Here is a 20,949-nt window from a genome sequence, read left to right as displayed (position 1 = left end):
GCAATTACAGAAAGAATAACAGGCATGATTTAGAGCAGAAAACACTCTGAAAAGAATGCTGTACTTAGTTCCGTTACCAACCACAGTGAAAGCTTAAAAAATAATTATTCTCGAATTTCGTTTACTCAATTTAAAAGCTGGTTCGTGCCTGCGTGCATGCATTCTCTCGTGAGTGCATACGTGCATGTGTGTGTGTGTGTGTGTGTGTGTGTGTGTGTGTGTGTGTGTGTGTGTGCGCGGGCGTGCGTCTGTCGGTGCGTCTGCCTGTACGTCTGTCTGTCCATCCGTCGCAAAAAAGAAGCCACACTGCAAAACATATGACGAGATGTAATGTTGATTTCTTGCAGGGTCTGTTCAGTCATGCGCACGACGTGCCTGAGGAGAGCACCACTTTCCGCGTGGAGATCAGGTAAAGCCAAGTTCACACGGTCGATTTTTAACCTGACTTCAGGACGATGTCTGTCACAACAAGATCCCTCAGAATTGTCCCAACCAAGCCTGAAACACAGAACAGTTTATTTTAATGATTGCAGCAGTACAAAAGGTTGTATACGATTAAATTGTGTAATGGGAAATGTAATATGAAAACGACGCCTCCCTCCTTGTTGAAAACACCAAGACTACTATTGATTGTTTGATAAAGGTAGTTACTTTAAAAGTTTTGCTATTTTGTGAAACTTTTAAGTTCATTGAACAACTCTTGCCATTGTGTTAAAAAAAAATGTTGTTAATTAAAAACTCTTGCCCAAGCCCAAATGACCCGAAGCTGTGTTTGCTTGTAACAGCTACTTGGAGATCTACAACGAGCGAGTGCGAGACTTGCTGCGGCCCGCCCCTCAGTCTGAACGGTACACGCTGAGAGTGCGGGAACACCCTAAGGATGGAACATACGTACAAGGTACCCCCCTCCCTTCCCCATACTCCCCCGGCTGCTGATGCTGCTTCCATTTAAAAAAAAAAAACTCCGTTTGATCTTTTAATGAGACTTCTGAACGAATTGTATCCTTACAAAATTGCCGACAAGTTGTCTCATTCTCTTTCTCTTTGTCTGCGTACTTTTTGGCCTTCGCCTGATCTGTGCCTCTTTCTGATTTTTTGTCCAAAAGAATCTCTGTCTGTGTGCCAGCAACCCTCACTATCCCCCCTTCCTCCCGCTTTTGTTTTAGTGAGTGAAAGGATGAGTCTTGTTTTAGTGAGTGAAAGGATGAGTCTTGTTTTAGTGAGTGAAAGGATGAGTCTTGTTTTGGGTGTTAGATTGATTATCCTAGTTGAACATCCCTCACTGTCATGTGTCACAATCTCTTGCTGCTATCTGACGTATTTTGGTCTTCGAGCACCATCTGTCAGAAGCCATGTGTTAAATGTAAAATAATATGGCTGTTTTTTCAATGTTATAATTTATTACACTTCTGTTGTTTTATGAAGCTCGACTGAAACGGTTAAATTGTATGCCCTGCATCGTTTTGCATCTGAACACAAGCAAAAGTAAGTATGGAAGGTTAACCAAGCTGCCCACATGGTTGGGATTTTGTTCAATTTGTGCATGGTCGCCATGTTTGTTGTAGACCTGTCGCGCCACCTGGTGAAGGATTACGATGAACTCTCCACCCTGCTGGACAGGGGCAACTCCTTCAGGTACACACCTCTTTTCTGGATTTTGTTCATCTCCTACCATGCGCCATCTTTCTTACGGGAAGTTAACTCTGAGTCCTACTTAGTGACGCTTGGGATTCTGCGCTCTGTATGTGTGTGTATTGTCTGTTGCCCTCAGTTCCAGACCTGTATGTGTGTGTATGTCTGTTGCCCTCAGTTCCAGACCTGTAAAATCTCTGTTACGAAGGGGTTAACGTTGTATTAAGTAAACATATTGTTGTAAACTGACAATCCACCCTGAACAATGAGTTAGTATGATGTCTGTCTGCTGCAAGGCCGTATAATTATGCACAGCACAGTGCGCACGTACTCATTACGAAGGATCGTGAACACGGGTGATACAAATCTCTCGACGATATTCGAACCATGCTGTAAATTTACAAATAAAGCAGAGACATATTCGTGCATAATTTGAGGATTTGATGTAGCTGTCCAGGCATTCACATTTTTTCTTATCTGGACACGGCTGTGAACCTCTGTGAGCCAAAAGAAGTGATCCATCTTTTGTTTACTCCAGCCGTGACAGCTAGAGTGATCAGACGGCTAGTCGACCTGACTTAAGCCATGCGTCTGATCATGGGCTTTGCTGTTAATGGGCAGGGGTTTCACCAATCGGTGGCTGTCCTTTTAACACCCATGATGCAGAACATTATTTATGGTCATGGGTTAAGCTATGTCAACAACTGCTTTTGATTGAGCATTAGTTCTGCTTTGTAATCTTTAACAGCAAACATGTCAAATCTTGGTCAAATGAAAAAAAAAGATCAATGTGCATGTTTTGTGAGCTGTGTCTCGAACAACTCCTTGGATGCTCTACAAAAACATCTACACGACCTTTTCTGATTATTTACCCTTTTTCTGGCTATTTTTCAAGTACTATCTCGACGTGTTCGTACTATATGTGTGGGCAACTTGCGAACTGCTTGCAACAATCAGCGTGCTGTGAATCGTTGAAACCAATGCAGAAGCCTTAGCGAAACGATTGGACTTTCTATGAATGGGCTTGAGCATTGTCAGTAATCGAAAACGGCGAACAGTGCTTGTACCAAAATGAGAAAAATTACCTGCTCAACCATGACGATTCGCGGCTACTTAACGAAGATCGTAATGCTGTCAGAATTACGTGCCGGTACGTCAGAACAGCAATTATTGCGACTTGTTCGGGACACGATTGGACGAGCACATTAACAGCAAATGAAATGTAATCAACGAACAGAGCTGATGCCAAATTAGGAAACATCTTCTCCGCCTTGCCAACTCCTAGCTGCTTTGTGGAGATTGTGCTGTCCGAAATACAATTCCAGGAACCTTGGAATTGCAGAGAGGAATGATTTAAGTATCCCTGTAATTGCCCTACCTGATCGGATTAGTGTGCACGTGCGCTGGTTATCCAAGACACTGCTCGCATTGACCTGGCGATTGCAGAGGTTTTGATCAAATATATGGTTATTTTCTGCACAATCATGCGTCACCAATACAGCGCCGTCATTTTGTTGTTGTTGTTGTTGTTTGTTGAGATTTTTGTTTGGTTGTTTATTTCACTGTTTGTTTTAGTTTGGCGGAAGATCGTAATTGCATACAAGATTTGTACATACTTTGGATTTTACCGACTTGTTTGTCCTCTGTCGTCAAATTATACTTCCGGGGTTCTTATGCTTTCTTGTAGAGTGTAGTGTAGTTTTAGTTCATCAATTTATGCCAAAGTTTGTGGTGTTGCCAGGACGACGGCGGCCACCCACATGCACGACCACAGCAGCCGTAGCCACGCCATCGTCACCATCAACTTCACGCAGGTAGCTGACACTTTTTGGAGCAATGTACTTGTTGTCTTGGACCCCCCGTACCCCCTCCCCCCCATACCCCCCGGTACCCCCCCCCCCCCGCCCTCTTTTAAGACCTCCAGAAATCGGGTCTGAAAGAGAAGGGAGTCTTTACATGGGGATACATCTACATAGGTTATGAACAAGAACTAAAGAAAAAAAAAGGTTAAGTTTTTAAATTGGGGGGGGGGGGGGGGGGTATTTAAAAAAAGGGTCGATGGGGGGGGGGGGGGGGAAGGATACAAATGTAGCATTTCTGTAGATTTTGTTTCTTTGCAAAATTGAGCATGCAACTAGTTAAGTGGGTTGCGATGGATATTGTGATCAGTAACCGGCGTATGCGTAGCCTTTAGACAAGTGGTTCAACTGCATTCGGCCATTTTGACTCTTGAAAATAAACATGCACAATTGTCATCATTTTCACGAGTTTTCATTCACAAACACCTGGGAAATAAATCTCATGTTCCCCATGCAATAAATCGAGGTGGTGAATGGGTTTGAGCTTTCAGGTGAAACGTGGATTGTCAAAGTAAAAGCCAATCAGGCTGATTGTTTGATGTGTGGAACCATCGTGGCTTTGGATTTGTGTTTCCGAGGACAACGATTGTAAGCATTCACTCTCAAAGACCCAATCAATGTTGATAATTACCGCGGCGACTCATGGTCAATTTGCAACTTATCTCTGTAATCGCAAAATCCACAACGAAAAGTCATACTGAAACACTTAAAAAGAAAAGAAATCTGCTCAACACTTACTGAACTCACACTACGATCACAGCTCTGTACATTTTCAGACTGGAAGAAAAGCGTCAACAAGCTACGTTTGACGTCACATACAAGGTTGACGTGTTATCTCGAGCTACTGTGACGATGCTTTGTGGCCCGGAGTTGGATTCTAAAAATTCGTCTCCCTGTGGGTTATTGTGCATTTTGTTGCACAACCAAAATGATGACAAAAACGATGTTTGGTGGCTTGTCGTCAGACCAGCATTTTGTTGTTGGTCCTCGGGGAGCATATCGCCTTTTGTCTCATATTTATCAACCGCGGCCTTCGGCCTTGGTCGATAAAGATGAAACAAAAGACGATATGGTCCCCTTGGACCAACAAAAAAGCTGGTCTGTCAACAAGCCACCAAACATCTTATAATGTTACTGATGATAACATGCATAACTTCCAGACCGACATTTGAAATAAAGATTCCCTTTAGTGTTGTGTCTCGTTAGGAGGCGGAAAAATATACACTTGTATTGGACACGCACATCAGCGAGACCCACGCACATCAGCGAGACCCACGCACATCAGCGAGACCCACGACACGCACATCAGCGAGACCCACGACACGCACATCAGCGAGACCCACGACACGCACATCAGCGAGACCCACGCACATCAGCGAGACCCACGACACGCACATCAGCGAGACCCACGACACGCACATCAGCGAGACCCACGACACGCACATCAGCGAGACCCACGCACATCAGCGAGACCCACGACACGCACATCAGCGAGACCCACGCACATCAGCGAGACCCACGACACGCACATCAGCGAGACCCACGCACATCAGCGAGACCCACGACACGCACATCAGCGAGACCCACGACACGCACATCAGCGAGACCCACGACACGCACATCAGCGAGACCCACGCACATCAGCGAGACCCACGACACGCACATCAGCGAGACCCACGCACATCAGCGAGACCCACGACACGCACATCAGCGAGACCCACGACACGCACATCAGCGAGACCCACGACACGCACATCAGCGAGACCCACGACACGCACATCAGCGAGACCCACGACACGCACATCAGCGAGACCCACGACACGCACATCAGCGAGACCCACGACACGCACATCAGCGAGACCCACGACACGCACATCAGCGAGACCCACGCACATCAGCGAGACCCACGACACGCACATCAGCGAGACCCACGCACATCAGCGAGACCCACGACACGCACATCAGCGAGACCCACGACACGCACATCAGCGAGACCCACGACACGCACATCAGCGAGACCCACGACACGCACATCAGCGAGACCCACGACACGCACATCAGCGAGACCCACGCACATCAGCGAGACCCACGACACGCACATCAGCGAGACCCACGCACATCAGCGAGACCCACGACACGCACATCAGCGAGACCCACGACACGCACATCAGCGAGACCCACGACACGCACATCAGCGAGACCCACGACACGCACATCAGCGAGACCCACGACACGCACATCAGCGAGACCCACGACACGCACATCAGCGAGACCCACGCAAATGCCAGGGTCCATTGTAATCATTGTACTCCCTTACATTTTCGTTTTGTGGAAAACCAAGAACCAGAAATAGAATTTTTGAAAAGTGAAAGGGGCGTTTGAACATGTTCTAGTTAACAATAACGCAATTTATTACCAATTCAGTGCCCCATATGGCTTTTTGACCAATCAGGACGGATTCTAGGTGACCCTTTAAATGTTATAACGTTCAGGCAGGGACCCTTTTTGTTTATCACGCTAAAAATTAACAAGACAAAGTGAAAATGTAATTCAACAATATCAGCGTGATTTATTCTAAAGAATGACACTTCAAATGCTGTCAGGTAATACTCTCTTTATCTAAAAAAAAATACCGAAAAGCGAGTTTTGTCGGTGGGTGCGTAACGGAACAGCTAGGCACCGCCCATCGTCTGAGTGTGCAATGCCGACCGCTCACTTGAAATCTAAATGATCAAAGTTCAGAAAAATCAAGTGAAATTGCGCCACTCGCTTTACATCAAATGTATTTTTACGTCATTTCCCATCCGTCTGGAGTCGGTTCTAAATCTGTCGCTCTCTGTTCAACGAGAAAAAGCGAAGCAACCGAAACGCATGTTCAACATGGTTTATCTTGTGAAGATTGTTGTGTGTCAAAGGCATTTGACCTGTGAATATTCATTTCTGATTGGCTGACTCAGGTCACGAGAATTCTTTGACTGACAGGCATAATCAAGTAGAAGCGCTCAAGTTCCCATTGCGGCTGTTCTGTCTAATTCGCGGGGTTGCTTCAAAATTTCTTTTGGTCGAATTAAACGGTAATAAAACCGTTATTTCTAATATGCTGACTGTTAGCAAATGATAACAGACATGTCTCACAAACGATATCAGCATTCGCCTGAAAGGCTCATGCTTGATATCTTTTTTCTTGACATGTCTTGTTATCATTTGCTAACAGTCAGCATATTAGAAATAACTCATAATATTTTGCTATATATTTTTTTTAATGATCTTTGCATGTACTTTAATAATGCACTGGTCACGTGAGGGAATCTTATAGTCTTGATGTGAACGTGTTGTTGTTGTTGTTGTTGACCAGGCGAGACTGGAGGATGGATTACCGAGTGAGACGGTCAGCAAGGTACACCTGGTGGATCTGGCCGGCAGGTGAGATCATTATCACCACCGTGCGTGGAGGTCATATTGCATGCTTCAGTGCACAACCTATCTATTTGTGCTGATCCTTTGGTTCTGTCCTGTAATTTGTTTGTTTGATGGATGGATGGATCGATGGATGGATTGGTTGACTGGTTGGTTGGTTGGTTGGTTGGTTGGTTGGTTGGTTGATTGATTGATGGATGGATGGACTCGTTGGTTGGTTGGTTGGTTGGTTGATTGATTGATTGATGGATGGATGGACTGGTTGGTTGGTTGGTTGATAGATGGATGGATGGACTGGTTGGTTGGTTGGTTGATTGATGGATGGACTGGTTGGTTGGTTGATTGATTGATGGATGGATGGATGGATGGATGGATGGGTTGGTTGGTTGGTTGGTTGGTTGTTCTTTCGTTTGATTGTGTGTGTTCTTATTATCCCCTGTTTTACAAGTTTGTTGTACAGTGTTTCTGGTTTAAACTCGTAAAGAATAACAACAAAAAACGCGCATATTTTAAGCCTGATTTGTGCAGTGGCCTGGAATTGTTTTGTGCGTATATATATCTGATCCACGCAGCACCCAATTTAACAGACAGGAATAGCATTAACAAAGTCAAACATCTGTACTAATGTGGTGGAGCGCATGCGGGTGTTGCAATTTACAAAAAAGCGAGAGGGAGAGAGTACACAAACAATAAAAAGTTTGAATACATTGAATGATGTTCTCCGTCCTCTTTATTGCATAACACTCACGCACACAATCACCAAGCATTTAAAATAAAAGTTAAAAATAGGTTCGTCAGACTAATGCTACTTTTCAATAAACATTTTCAACACTTAGTCTGAAAAAGGTGGAAACACATACTCCAAAATGTGGTGTCAGAAGTGGGGTGAGGCAAATCTCTACTTCGAAAAAGTTCTGTTGCCACAACACTATAAAGTCACTGGTGTAAACACGGTAGTAAACACGCTATCATAAACACTGTAGTAAAACATACACGCTATGATAAACATACACTATGCTATACACACTATCAGAAACGCTGTAGTAAAACATACACTACGCTAAAACATACACGCTATGCTAAACATACACGGTAGTAAAACACGCTATGCTATACATACACGGTGGTAAAGCACGCTATGGTATACATGCACGGTAGTAAAACACGCTATGCTATACCTACACGGTAGTAAAACACGCTATGCTAAACATACACGGAACTAACACGCTATGCTATACACAGTAGTAACACATACACGCTATCAGAAACGCTGTAGTAAAACATACACTACGCTATACATACACGGTAGGCAAACACGCTATGGTATACATGCACGGTAGTACTAAACATACACTACGCTATACACGCTATCCCACCAAGAGTCCGCTCGGCTGGGAAAACAAAAAGTAAAAGCAAAGTCAGTAATTACCGAAGCGACAATTCATATCAAAGTATCATCTCACACAGTCATCAACACCACAATTACAATCATTCAAGTTCCAGTATTACATCATGCATGTTTGGTTTTCTCAATCTTATCGTTGGCCTTCTCTTCTGTTGTTAATTACACATCATTTTATTACAGCTGTCAATTTCCAGACAAAACAACAGACCATTTAGCCAAATCCAATATTGGTCCGAGAGGGGACCAACTTTCTGTGCTTGCTGAGATCTAATTCCACACATTCACATGACTAAAGAACAATCAAATTATTGTGCCAATTCCAAAGAAGATGTACCGATAACAAAAGGTCTATTCTCACCTGGTCTACATCATCTCTGGACACGAAACACTCCCTGGTTCACAACAGCATTCGGTTCCAGGACATCCAGCCAACACACACTCCATCACTCCAATTGGTACACACCAACACACACTTTTTCACTTCACAAATGCATCACAAATGTATGCATAATTCATCCCAAGGCCGGCAAGGCTTGACATGTTCTTTCTCTGCCAGTCCAGGCCACAAGTGCGCGTTTGTTTCAACCTTGGCCGAGTTCATTACAACTTTTACTCATTTTAGTTGGGAAAAGGGGAAGGGGGGAGAGGGTCCTATATGACGCTGCTTGATTATGCGTCGCCACCCCAACCATTCTTTTATCAATACGATCTAAACTGATTTAACTTATTAAGAACAAAACTAAGCATTCCCCATTCAGGAATATTCAAACAAATGCATAGTCTGTGTGTTTTCATTCAAACCGAACACGCAGACGTAACCGATAGACACAAGCTGACACCCCTGTCTGTGAAATGACGAAACCCTAAAACCTACGTCATACCTACGTCATACCTACGATAACAGCCTACGACGAAATACAGGCGCTAGAAATTATAATTCTATTGACACAGTCACACAATGTCAATACAGATTTCTCTCACTCACCACATTCTCCCCAACTTAGCATGACTTCTCCTGAAGGCATGTCTTGGAAACAAAAACATGATGTTAAACCCTAACCACCAAAGAAGTTTCAACAACCAATCAAAACTCAAATTGGGCTAACCTATATCTTCAGCCGTCGCAAGTCTCAGTCACAAAAGCTAATCCTGAGTAACACATTTCGAACCTACATGTCAACCACTATTTAAAGATGCATTGACTGTACCGAAACTATTACCACATTTCGAACCTACATGTCAACCACTATTTAAAGATGCATTGACTGTACCGAAACTATTAACACATTTCGAACCTACATGTCAACCACTATTTAAAGATGCATTGACTGTACCGAAACTATTAACACATTTCGAACCTACATGTCAACCACTATTTAAAGATGCATTGACTGTACCGAAACTATTGCTAACAAAGACTTCGACTTGTTGATGATACAGATCAGGAGGTGGGGGGGGGGGGGGGGGAATTCTCATTGAATAATAAAAGAAAATGATCCCGAGGACAGAGAACAACGTACTGCCAAGGACGCCAAATTTTTTTTCACAACAAAGTAACCTTAGAACATATTTACATGCCTAACCTGCTCTAAACAATAGGCAACACAGAACAGCTGCTCCCCAACTTTACTTGAACCCACTCCCTAAGAATCCAATAATGTTTCCATGATCCGAAGGAACCGAGGGAGTACGTCAACTGCACGCGAATGCACTGTGCGGGGTTCCTTGTACAAGTTAGTATATAAAATTTAATAATATGTAGATATATCCTTCACCATCCTTCTCTCCCAATATGTTTGATATTTTTAATATTCTTGATATTTGGTATTTCAACAATTAAATGTTGCTCACCATGTTTGCTTAAAACAAATTAACTAGCAACGCATAACCCAAGCCCCAGACTTCGCATGGTTAACGTTTCAGGGCGATCCCGGTGAGAAGACACTGTGGGGTTGCTCATGGGACTACCCCCCACTGCATCTTCCATCTCACCGTCGCTCAGGGCGATCCCGGTGAGAAGACACTGTGGGGTTGCTCATGGGACTACCCCCCACTGCATCTTCCATCTCACCGTCGCTCATGGTGAACAATAAAACAACATTATCACACAAGTGACACTATTCTGCTCAAATGTATACAAAATGCTTGAACATAAACACAGCACACAAATGAGGCAAATATGCAGTAATGCTCACTAGACCCACAAGTCCACGAATTCAACAAAATGTCACTACCGGGTCAGTAGCAAGACATGATAAAGCACAAGATATACAGAACGCACACGGTATCAGGACGCCTGTTCCGCATCAGCCACTGTTCCTCTGTGGAAGATATTTAAAAATTCCACTCACCGTTGGCCGTCGATACGTTCCACTAAATGTCCTTTCACATTACTGGCACGTGCAGAAACAAACACAGTCACCACAGATCCTCGGAAATTGACGGTGTTAAAGTCGTCCACTCCCTGGGGTTGGTCGATAGTCGAGCTGGAGTCTCTCCTCCAAAGTCCGTCCATCACCGGGTCGTTCCAGGTTGGTGACGGGTGGTTCCAGGTTGGTGACGGGTGGTTCCAGGTTGGTGACGGGTGGTTCCAGGTTGGTGACGGGTGGTTCCAGGTTGGTGACGGGTGGTTCCAGGTTGGTGACGGGTGGGATAGCGTGTATACCTAAACTACTCGTGTACTACCGTACTACTTTCTATTCTCAAAATATGTGTCCACTTATCTGTACTGTCGGGCGACGCCAAAATGTGGTGGAGCGCACGCGGGTGTTGCAATTACAAAAAAGCGAGAGGGAGAGAGTACACAAACAATAAAAAGTTTGAATACATTGAATGATGTTCTCTGTCCTCTTTATTGCATAACACTCACGCACACAATCACCAAGCATTTAAAATAAAAGTTAAAAATAGGTTCGTCAGACTAATGCTACTTTTCAATAAACATTTTCAACACTTAGTCTGAAAAAGGTGGAAACACATACTCCAAAATGTGGTGTCAGAAGTGGGGTGAGGCAAATCTCTACTTCGAAAAAGTTCTGTTGCCACAACACTATAAAGTCACTGGTGTAAACACGGTAGTAAACACGCTATGATAAAACACGGTAGTAAAACATACACGCTATGATAAACATACACTATGCTATACACACTATCAGAAACGCTGTAGTAAAACATACACTACGCTAAAACATACACGCTATGCTAAACATACACGGTGGTAAAACACGCTATGCTATACATACACGGTGGTAAAACACGCTATGGTATACATGCACGGTAGTAAAACACGCTATGCTATACCTACACGGTAGTAAAACACGCTATGCTATACATACACGGTAGTAAAACACGCTATGCTATACACCGTAGTAAAACATACACGCTATCAGAAACGCTGTAGCAAAACATACACGCTAAGCTAAACATACACTATGCTATACACACACGGTAGTACTAAACATACACTATGCTATACACGCTATCCCACCAAGAGTCCGCTCGGCTGGGAAAACAAAAAGTAAAAGCAAAGTCAGTAATTACCGAAGCGACAATTCATATCAAAGTATCATCTCACACAGTCATCAACACCACAATTACAATCGTTCAAGTTCCAGTATTACATCATGCATGTTTGGTTTTCTCAATCTTATCGTTGGCCCTCTCTTCTGTTGTTAATTACACATCATTTTATTACAGCTGTCAATTTCCAGACAAAACAACAGACCATTTAGCCAAATCCAATATTGGTCCGAGAGGGGACCAACTTTCTGTGCTTGCTGAGATCTAATTCCACACATTCACATGACTAAAGAACAATCAAATTATTGTGCCAATTCCAAAGAAGATGTACCGATAACAAAAGGTCTATTCTCACCTGGTCTACATCATCTCTGGACACGAAACACTCCCTGGTTCACAACAGCATTCGGTTCCAGGACATACAGCCAACACACACTCCATCACTCCAATTGGTACACACCAACACACACTTTTTCACTTCACAAATGCATCACAAATTTATGCATAATTCATCCCAAGGCCGGCAAGGCTTGACATGTTCTTTCTCTGCCAGTCCAGGCCACAAGTGCGCGTTTGTTTCAACCTTGGCCGAGTTCATTACAACTTTTACTCATTTTAGTCGGGAAAAGGGGAAGGGGGAAGAGGGTCCTATATGACGCTGCTTGATTATGCGTCGCCACCCCAAACATTCTTTTATCAATACGATCTAAACTGATTTAACTTATTAAGAACAAAACTAAGCATTCCCCATTCAGGAATATTCAAACAAATGCATAGTCTGTGTGTTTTCATTCAAACCGAACACGCAGACGTAACCGATAGACACAAGCTGACACCCCTGTCTGTGAAATGACGAAACCCTGAAACCTACGTCATACCGACGTCATACCTACGATAACAGCCTACGACGAAATACAGGCGCTAGAAATTATAATTCTATTGACACAGTCACACAATGTCAATACAGATTTCTCTCACTCACCACACTAATGAGCAATGCACATCAAGAGGTCGACCGTCGCTAATTTCACGGGCAATTAGACGAGTGATTGGCTAATGATGCAGATGTGATTGGAAAGTGGCTGGCCGGCGCGCAGGTCACCGAATTGTGGTGAAGGTGTCACGACTGTGGCCGGTGTAACACGAAATTTTTACTCCACGAAAAATTTACTCCGGAGTAAATATTTCGTACGAAATTCTTACTCCGAGTACACTTTTCGTACGAGAAAAGAACTCCACACGGCACGAAAAAATTACTCCCTCCACGAAATTTTTACTCCCCATTTTTTTTACTTCCAGTAAAAATATCGTATGCAAAAATGGGATGCGGGCGAAGGGATAATGCCAATAAGTGATCTCGCGCACACGAATGTCGCGCTACTCTCCTTCCACCCCTTCCACCACCAAGACTAACAGGGGACAAGGGAGTAAAAATTTCGTACACCTGGCATGGGAAGTTAAATTGCTTGTGTTTGGGTGAAGTAATTTATTCGTTATTTATTCGTCAGGGGAGTAACATTTTTGTACGAAATGTTTACTCGGAACTCACCTGTCTTGGGGAGTAATTTTCTCGTGAAATGGGGGAGTGCCTTTTTCGTAAAGGGAGTAACTTTTTCGTACGAAATGTTTACTCCGGAGTAAAAATCTCGTGGGAGTAATTTTCTCGTGTTACACCGGAATGCAATGTGGGCGCGCCTGGCCTTGCGAATACATGCGTGGGCTTTGCCATGCATGTCCGTCACAAATTAACTCCAAAGCGATAAACAATAACTGTTGATTTTCACTTTATCTAAACATACCCGTTCGGCTTTCAGAGGATGCATGACGAACTGATGCTGTGTATTTGTTCGGCTTTTGAAGGTAAAACCAGGTTCAGCTTCGTGATTTAATCGCAAAACATAAGTTAAGGCAATTGAGAACGCGTTCTTGAAGCGTTGTCTAATCAGAACTGCTATCCTTCTCAGGAGATCGAGGCTGGACATTTAACTCAGTTTTTGTGACACGACAAATACATTTTGCGACAAATTGCGCGAGCAGATTTTGCGACGGATTGCCATAGACCATGCAAATAGTCGCAGCAAGTGACTGCGCACGCGACAATGTTATTCAAGGCTCGCGACAAGCTCATTTCTTGACTTCGTCAGGATAGTGTGGGTGAAATGGGATGGGGCTGGATGGAAAACCGGGAGAACGTCATGGTGCTTTTGCTAGAGCGATTACATTACTCGTGTGCCGGTTGTTCAGTCACGGGGCCTTAGATAGGGTTGGAGGGTGGTTCTTAACGGAAAGCAGGTCAGCCGTAGCGATAATCCCAGACGAGTCACGCTCAGAGGTAAGCAGCGGTGTCACCGGTAATCCCATCATGCTGAAGCGGCTCTCATCTCCCCGAGTGTGGGCAGATTAAGGTGCCAAGGACCTCTCCAGGCGGTGGTTAGGTCCTAGCCAGCTCGGCTCGGTGCTGTGTCACTTACACCCCATTACGGCGGACATGCGCACTGAGCGCCACTGAGGAATTATGGGACCCATCCTTTCCGGCGTTAGGCAAGATTTGCGGCAGTTCGGGGCTGCTTGACATTTTTGTCATTTCTGTGCGCCGCGGGATCGCTGTTACTGCTGTAAATCTGCATGGTGAAACGGATCAGTGTGATCGGACATCTGAGAATAAGAAGCTATCAGAATTAGCGCCCACACGTTTCTATTGATGAGGAGGGGTGTGTTTGATTGGGGGCGGGGTAGGGGGGGGGGGGGGGTCAGCCTCAAAGGGATATATAGGTTATTTCCTCACGAAATTGTTTAGTCTACAATCAGTTGAGTTGAGCTGAAGACAGGGAGGGAAGGGACGGAAAAAAGGGGGGGGGGGATATTTTAGATAGTATTAATAATCAAAAATATTTGCATAGTAACGCATACATTGAGGTTTGTCCCCGAAGTATTGCTTTGAGAAATTACCTGGGGGTGCCGTAAAGAGACGCAAACGATACGGCAAAGCCTCTATCAGAGAACACCTCAACACAAACGATACGGCAAAGCCTCTCTCAGAGAACACCTCAACACAAACGATACGGCAAAGCCTCTATCAGAGAACACCTCAACACAAACGATACGGCAAAGCCTCTCTCAGAGAACACCTGAACACAAACGATACGGCAAAGCCTCTATCAGAGAACACCTGAACACAAACGATACGGCAAAGCCTCTATCAGAGAACACCTCAACACAAACGATACGGCAAAGCCTCTCTCAGAGAACACCTCAACACAAACGATACGGCAAAGCCTCTATCAGAGAACACCTCAACACAAACGATACGGCAAAGCCTCTCTCAGAGAACACCTGAACAGACTCCAGGATCAGTCAGAAACATGGCAGCTCTCGTTCCACATGCAAAAATGCATGGCTATGGAGCTTGTATAAAAACAAATTCAGAGGCCAGGAACTAAATTGTAAAATCAGAGATGATACCCCTCCCCCTCTCCCCCCTCCCCCCCTCCAGAAAGCGGCGTATTGCTGCCTAAATGGCGGGGTAAAAACGGTCATACATGTAAAAACCCACTCGTGCACAAAAGACGAGTGTAGGTAAGTGGGAGTTTCAGCCCATGCATGAACGTAGAAGAAGAAGACAGATAATACCAAACAAATTCTGGCTGAGACTACAGCGGATAAAGATCTTGGGGTCCACGTCGACGACAAGCTCTCTTTCAAGGATCATGTCCACACTTCTGTGACGAAGGCAACCAGGGTGCTTGGAGTTATCTGAAGGTCATTCTCAAGGCTGACCAAGGAAATCTTCATCCAGCTTTATAGGAGCATGGTCCGCCCCATTCTGGAATATGGCCACACTATATAGAACCCAAGCCCGAAAGGACTCGAAGGACCTTGAGCAATAGCAGAGAAGAGCGACGAGAATGCTTGGTGAACTTGACTTGCAATATCAACCACAGGAGCTTGTATCCAACCACCGGTCGATAATTATTTACTCCTGCAGGCTTATTATTTACTGCTGCATGCTTACCCTTACTACTTCTACTTATTAGTAGTAAATAGTAGTAGAAAGGAGACTGTATGGAATAAGGAGTAAATAAATGGAAAAAGGAGTAAATAATGATCGACCGGCGATTGGATACAAGCTCCTGTGATATGAACAGAGGATTCGCGTCCTAACCCTGCCGTGCCTAGAGTGTACCGCCGTCGACGAGGTGACATGATTGACACTTTTCAATTCTTGAATGGAATCTACCAAAGCCAGAAGATAAAGTTCCCCAAGCCCTAAAGCACACAATATGACACCAATAGTCAACAATTGTTCAAGAACTTTGCCAAATCAGGAGTTGGGAGAGCCTACTTCTCAGAGAGAGTAGTCCAGGACTGGAACAGACTACCAGACGATGTTGTCTCAGTGGATACTGTCTAGTGCTTCAAGTCCAGATTGACCGAATCTATGAATCAAGCTGTGTTCGCTAAGCCCCGCGCAGCAGTTTCTTGACTTTCATCAAGATCGGCAAACATGGTTTTAAGAAGTACAAGAGTACAAGATACTCATTATAAGAGGTGCCGTGTAATGCTTTTGTCTTAAAAATAGTGCAAAATACAGAAAAAATAATCAGCAATGTAAACATCAGTTTTGACACAGGCTCGTATTTAATATTCGGGCAAGAGAATCATGTGAAGTGCTTTATACACGCGAGTCGCAATTAAGCGGAAAAGCAAGATTTCCAAATCGTTGATTGACTTATAGACCTTTTCGGTATCTGAGCAGCTCTCGCGAGAACGCTATTTGTTATGCTTTGAACATCGCGAGAACTTTGAACCTTGGCTTGTGCAGCTCGCACGAGATCGCTGTACCGCATGCTTTGCTATGCTCTGAAGTTTGCGAGAGATTACGAGAGCTTGGAATACCGATAGGGTCTATTGAGTACTCATATTAGAGGGAAATGTATGCATTCGATCTTTTTTTTTTTATCTACCCCGTGTCTCCAAAGAGGATACAGTGCCTTTGTCACGGCATTCTGGGTCTTCAGAGTCATTTTTGACGACAGAATGTTCAATGACTCATTCGTCATAATATGTTATCAGCCAGGGATTGGGCACAGGAAACAGATCTTCCTTCAATTCAATATTCACATGAGAAAGTAGAAGGAATGCATCCGCTGCATTGACACTTTGATGTGTCTTTTAACGCAAGTCCAAGGCGGGCCGGGCTCATTCTACCGTGACTTCTGTGTCGACCGTATCGGCTTTACGTACGGCGCCAGACATCGCGCGAGAAAGAATTGAACAGTGAATACCTGATGGCCTTTTGACAGGAGTTTCAATCGCTCGTTTACGCGTAGGACTTGCGTCGTATGCACCCACCGTTCCTTGTAGTTGGAAGTATTAAACAGCGTCAAAGCCGTGAATTCACAGCAATACTTGCTTGTATACGCTTATTTAGTGTTTCGAGCAGAGAAAGAGTTCAATAACTGCATCTATGATGCGTTTTACTGGCGCTAAAAATGAGCACGAAAAGAGTTATTTTCTCTTATTTTCTGGTGCATTTATAATGTAAAGCTCCAATCATGCAAGTCGTCATTTATGCATCACCAATTTATTTAACGGCTGCCAAGAATAAGCATTATCTATACTTTCTTGTCATGCAAGGTGTCACTACTACTTTACCAAAACAGTCCACTACATTCAGGAATAAGTGAAGTGTACATTTTCCAGTCATACAGGGTGTCATAAAGAAAAGAGTGATCGCGGAAAGGGGTGAACAGTTCTCTGTCTGGCGACTGTTCACAGTAATCTAAGTAAGGCATTGCTGGTGTTTGGCTTTCTGGCACCACTGTCACGGTCCGCTGACCCCGGGGCATCGAGCATGACTGAACTAACCTGTTCCGAGGCTCTGACCACTGTCTCCCTCATTACGGATATAGGCAGAGAGACTAAAGCCCGCGTAAACACACACAATGCGCTGTGCAGCCACGCAATGACGGCTGTAAGGGTATGTTTAACTTTTTTTTTATAGTTTTTTTTGCCTGATTGGACACACAGAAAAAACTGCCGTGCCAGCATTGTGTTTTGGAGGACGAAAGGGGTGAAGCGGGAGGGGAGGGGAGGGGAAGGGTTGGGTCAGTAGGGTACAGGTGGACAAGAAAAGAAAGAGTGTAGGCGGGCGTAGTCTGCCCTTGATAAGTCTTGGTCTTTTGTGTCGCCGTCATCGTAGAACAGGACCATTGACAGTTTCATTTCCAAGAGCTCTTCGGCAGATAATAAGCCCTCATTAGCTTCCTTCAAGGCGTTCCTCAAAGCTTACCTGTTGTTCTAGGTCTTTGAACAACGCCACATGCCTTCAATTGCTTCCAAGGAGGGGCGGGGATGTAGCTCAGCCGGTAGCGCACTGGATTTGTATCCAGTTGGCCGCTGTCAGCGTGAGTTCGTCCCCACGTTCGGCGAGAGATTTATTTCTCGGAGTCAACTTTGTGTGCAGACTCTCCTCGGCGTGTACACGCAAGCACAAGACCAAGTGCGCACGAGAAACTCAGAAAGATCCTGTAATCCATGTCAGAGTTCGGTGGGTTATAGAAACACGAAAATACCCAGCATGCTTCCTCCGAAAACGGCGTATGGCTGCCTAAATGGCGGGGTAAAGAACGGTCATACACGTAAAATTCCACTCGTGCAAAAAACACGAGTGTACGTGGGAGTCTCAGCCCACGAACGCAGAAGAAGAAGAAGAAGATTCCAAGGAAAGTCAGTTTGTCCTAAGAGGACGAAACACTGGAATAGTCAGTCAGTCAGGACTTCCGCCCCTCAGTTCCAATTCTAATGCGTCCCGGACCCATACTGTATGATCAGAGAAAAATGGAATTAAAAAAACAAGAACAGTATTTGATAGGAACGTTTAATTGTGACACAACAAACCGTTACAGCCACTGATCTTCGACCCAGCAGTCTTTTATTAAAGTGGACATACAAACGAACACTTGTCTTTTATTAAAGTGGACATACAAACGAACACTTGTCTTTTATTAAAGTGGACATACAAACGAACACTTGTCTTTTGTTAAAGTGGACATACAAACGAACACTTGTCTTTTGTTAAAGTGGACATACAAACGAACACTTGTCTGTTGTTAAAGTGGACATACAAACGAACACTTGTCTTTTGTTAAAGTGGACATACAAACGAACACTTGTCTTTTGTTAAAGTGGACATACAAACGAACACTTGTCTGTTGTTAAAGTGGACATACAAACGAACACTTGTCTTTTGTTAAAGTGGACATACAAACGAACACTTGTCTTTTGTTAAAGTGGACATACAAACGAACACTTGTCTGTTGTTAAAGTGGACATACAAACGAACACTTGTCTTTTGTTAAAGTGGACATACAAACGAACACTTGTCTTTTGTTAAAGTGGACATACAAACGAACACTTGTCTGTTGTTAAAGTGGACATACAAACGAACACTTGTCTGTTGTTTTGTCACAATTAAACGTTCCTGTAGCATACCTTTCTTGTTTTTTGTCTTCTGCATTTCGGGACGTTGGCAGTCTTCTTGTTTTGGGATTAGAGAAACATGGACTTATATCAGGCTCTCTCTCACCCCCCCCCTCCCACTCCTCTCTTTTGTTGTTGGCGGTCCTCTTCTACTGTCTGAATGGTGCTGTCCCATGTACACCGTCTGAATGCTGTTCCCTTGTTGTCGTCTCCTTGTCGTGCAGTTTGTATACATGTGCCTTTGACCGATTACTATACACCGCTGTACAAACTGACAAAGCTGGTCTTTTGTCACGCCTAACGGAATTCAGGCCGGATGTCAGTCATCGGCCTTCAAAACGACCGGTCAGTCAGCCTGTCAATCGGTCAAGTGACTTGTTATGGTTCTGTCTTGGTGGTCAAGAGCGGAAGGCTTTTACCAACACATCTTGAAAATAGCCATTTTGTTTTATGAGGAATCGTTAAAATGGCCTGTTTGTAGCGTTTCTGACATACAGTGCCTTCTTTCACACGTAGACCGTCTTGTGACACACGATGAAGTGTTCTCTCGTCTGAAATGAGAGCATCCTCCAGTAATTACCAATAGTCTGAAATGAGAGCATCCTCCAGTAATTACCAATAGTCTGAAATGAGAGCATCCTCCAGTAATTACCAATAGTCTGAAATGAGAGCATCCTCCAGTAATTACCAATAGTCTGAAATGAGAGCATCCTCCAGTAATTACCAATAGTCTGAAATGAGAGCATCCTCCAGTAATTACCAATAGTCTGAAATGAGAGCATCCTCCAGTAATTACCAATAACCTACAGCCTTGCTGCTTTCTAGGCAGATACAATTGTTGGTTGAATTTATCTCGTACCCGACACGTATGCCAATCTGTGAAAAAAATTCAGAAAAACATTAATGCACTCTGAACGTGAAGCAGGCACGCTGTTGATTTGTTGTATCTGGATTGGAAGGAAGAAGACCTTGCTACTCATTTGCTGGACTTCAGCTGATCCCACCGTTTTGTTCCAGTATATCAATCAATCAATATCAATCAATATGAGGCTTATATCGCGCGTATTCCGTGGGTACAGTTCTAAGCGCAGGGATTTTTTTTCTTTTTTTTCTTTTTTATGCAATTTATATCGCGCACATATTCAAGGCGCAGGGATTTATATATGTCCAGTAGTAGGGACTACCTCCCTTCCAATCCCATGAATGGCAAATTGTGGCACCATCGACTTTGAATGGTCATCACAGCTATCACAGGACTCCCCTGAGGTGTACCTGACGCATATGTTGATCAGTTCTGTGGGCACTACTTCTGCACCAAAGGGCATGCTTTTGGTTTCACTCAAACGTGCAGAATTGAATTCGATCTTAACCTTTGTATAAAATAATGGGGAGTTCTTTTTTTTCTTGTCAAAACAAATACTTACTAACCCAAGACTGGAAGAGCAGAGGCCCTCACTGGTTTTATACTAGGAGGACAAACAGTCGGGATCAGCCATTACTGCAGCGGATTGTCAGCCATAAATCACAGCCACAATGGGCGACAGCGGGACGAGCGCCAAACCATTTAGTACCCTTTTGACCCCCGCACGCGCTCTTTGCTTATGATTTCAATATTCAGCCCCAGACAAACACGGT

General features: G+C 44.1%; 1 protein-coding gene across 1 annotated transcript in view; it reads left to right on the top strand.

The window, feature by feature from the left end:
• Positions 1 to 20,949, top strand: part of LOC138953368 (uncharacterized) — a 186,672-nt gene that overhangs the window by 73,291 nt on the left and 92,432 nt on the right. The window contains exons 6-10 of the mRNA XM_070325167.1: positions 348 to 409; positions 786 to 898; positions 1,566 to 1,635; positions 3,374 to 3,446; positions 6,847 to 6,914. Of these exons, the coding sequence (XP_070181268.1) occupies positions 348 to 409; positions 786 to 898; positions 1,566 to 1,635; positions 3,374 to 3,446; positions 6,847 to 6,914 (386 nt within the window). The remainder of the gene's footprint in view (positions 1 to 347; positions 410 to 785; positions 899 to 1,565; positions 1,636 to 3,373; positions 3,447 to 6,846; positions 6,915 to 20,949) is intronic.

The sequence above is a fragment of the Littorina saxatilis genome, linkage group LG17 (genome assembly GCF_037325665.1).
Source record: "Littorina saxatilis isolate snail1 linkage group LG17, US_GU_Lsax_2.0, whole genome shotgun sequence".
NCBI classification, from domain to species: domain Eukaryota; kingdom Metazoa; phylum Mollusca; class Gastropoda; order Littorinimorpha; family Littorinidae; genus Littorina; species Littorina saxatilis.
The sequence above is the reverse complement of the archived record's forward strand: the minus strand, read 5'-3'. Positions and strand labels throughout refer to the sequence as shown.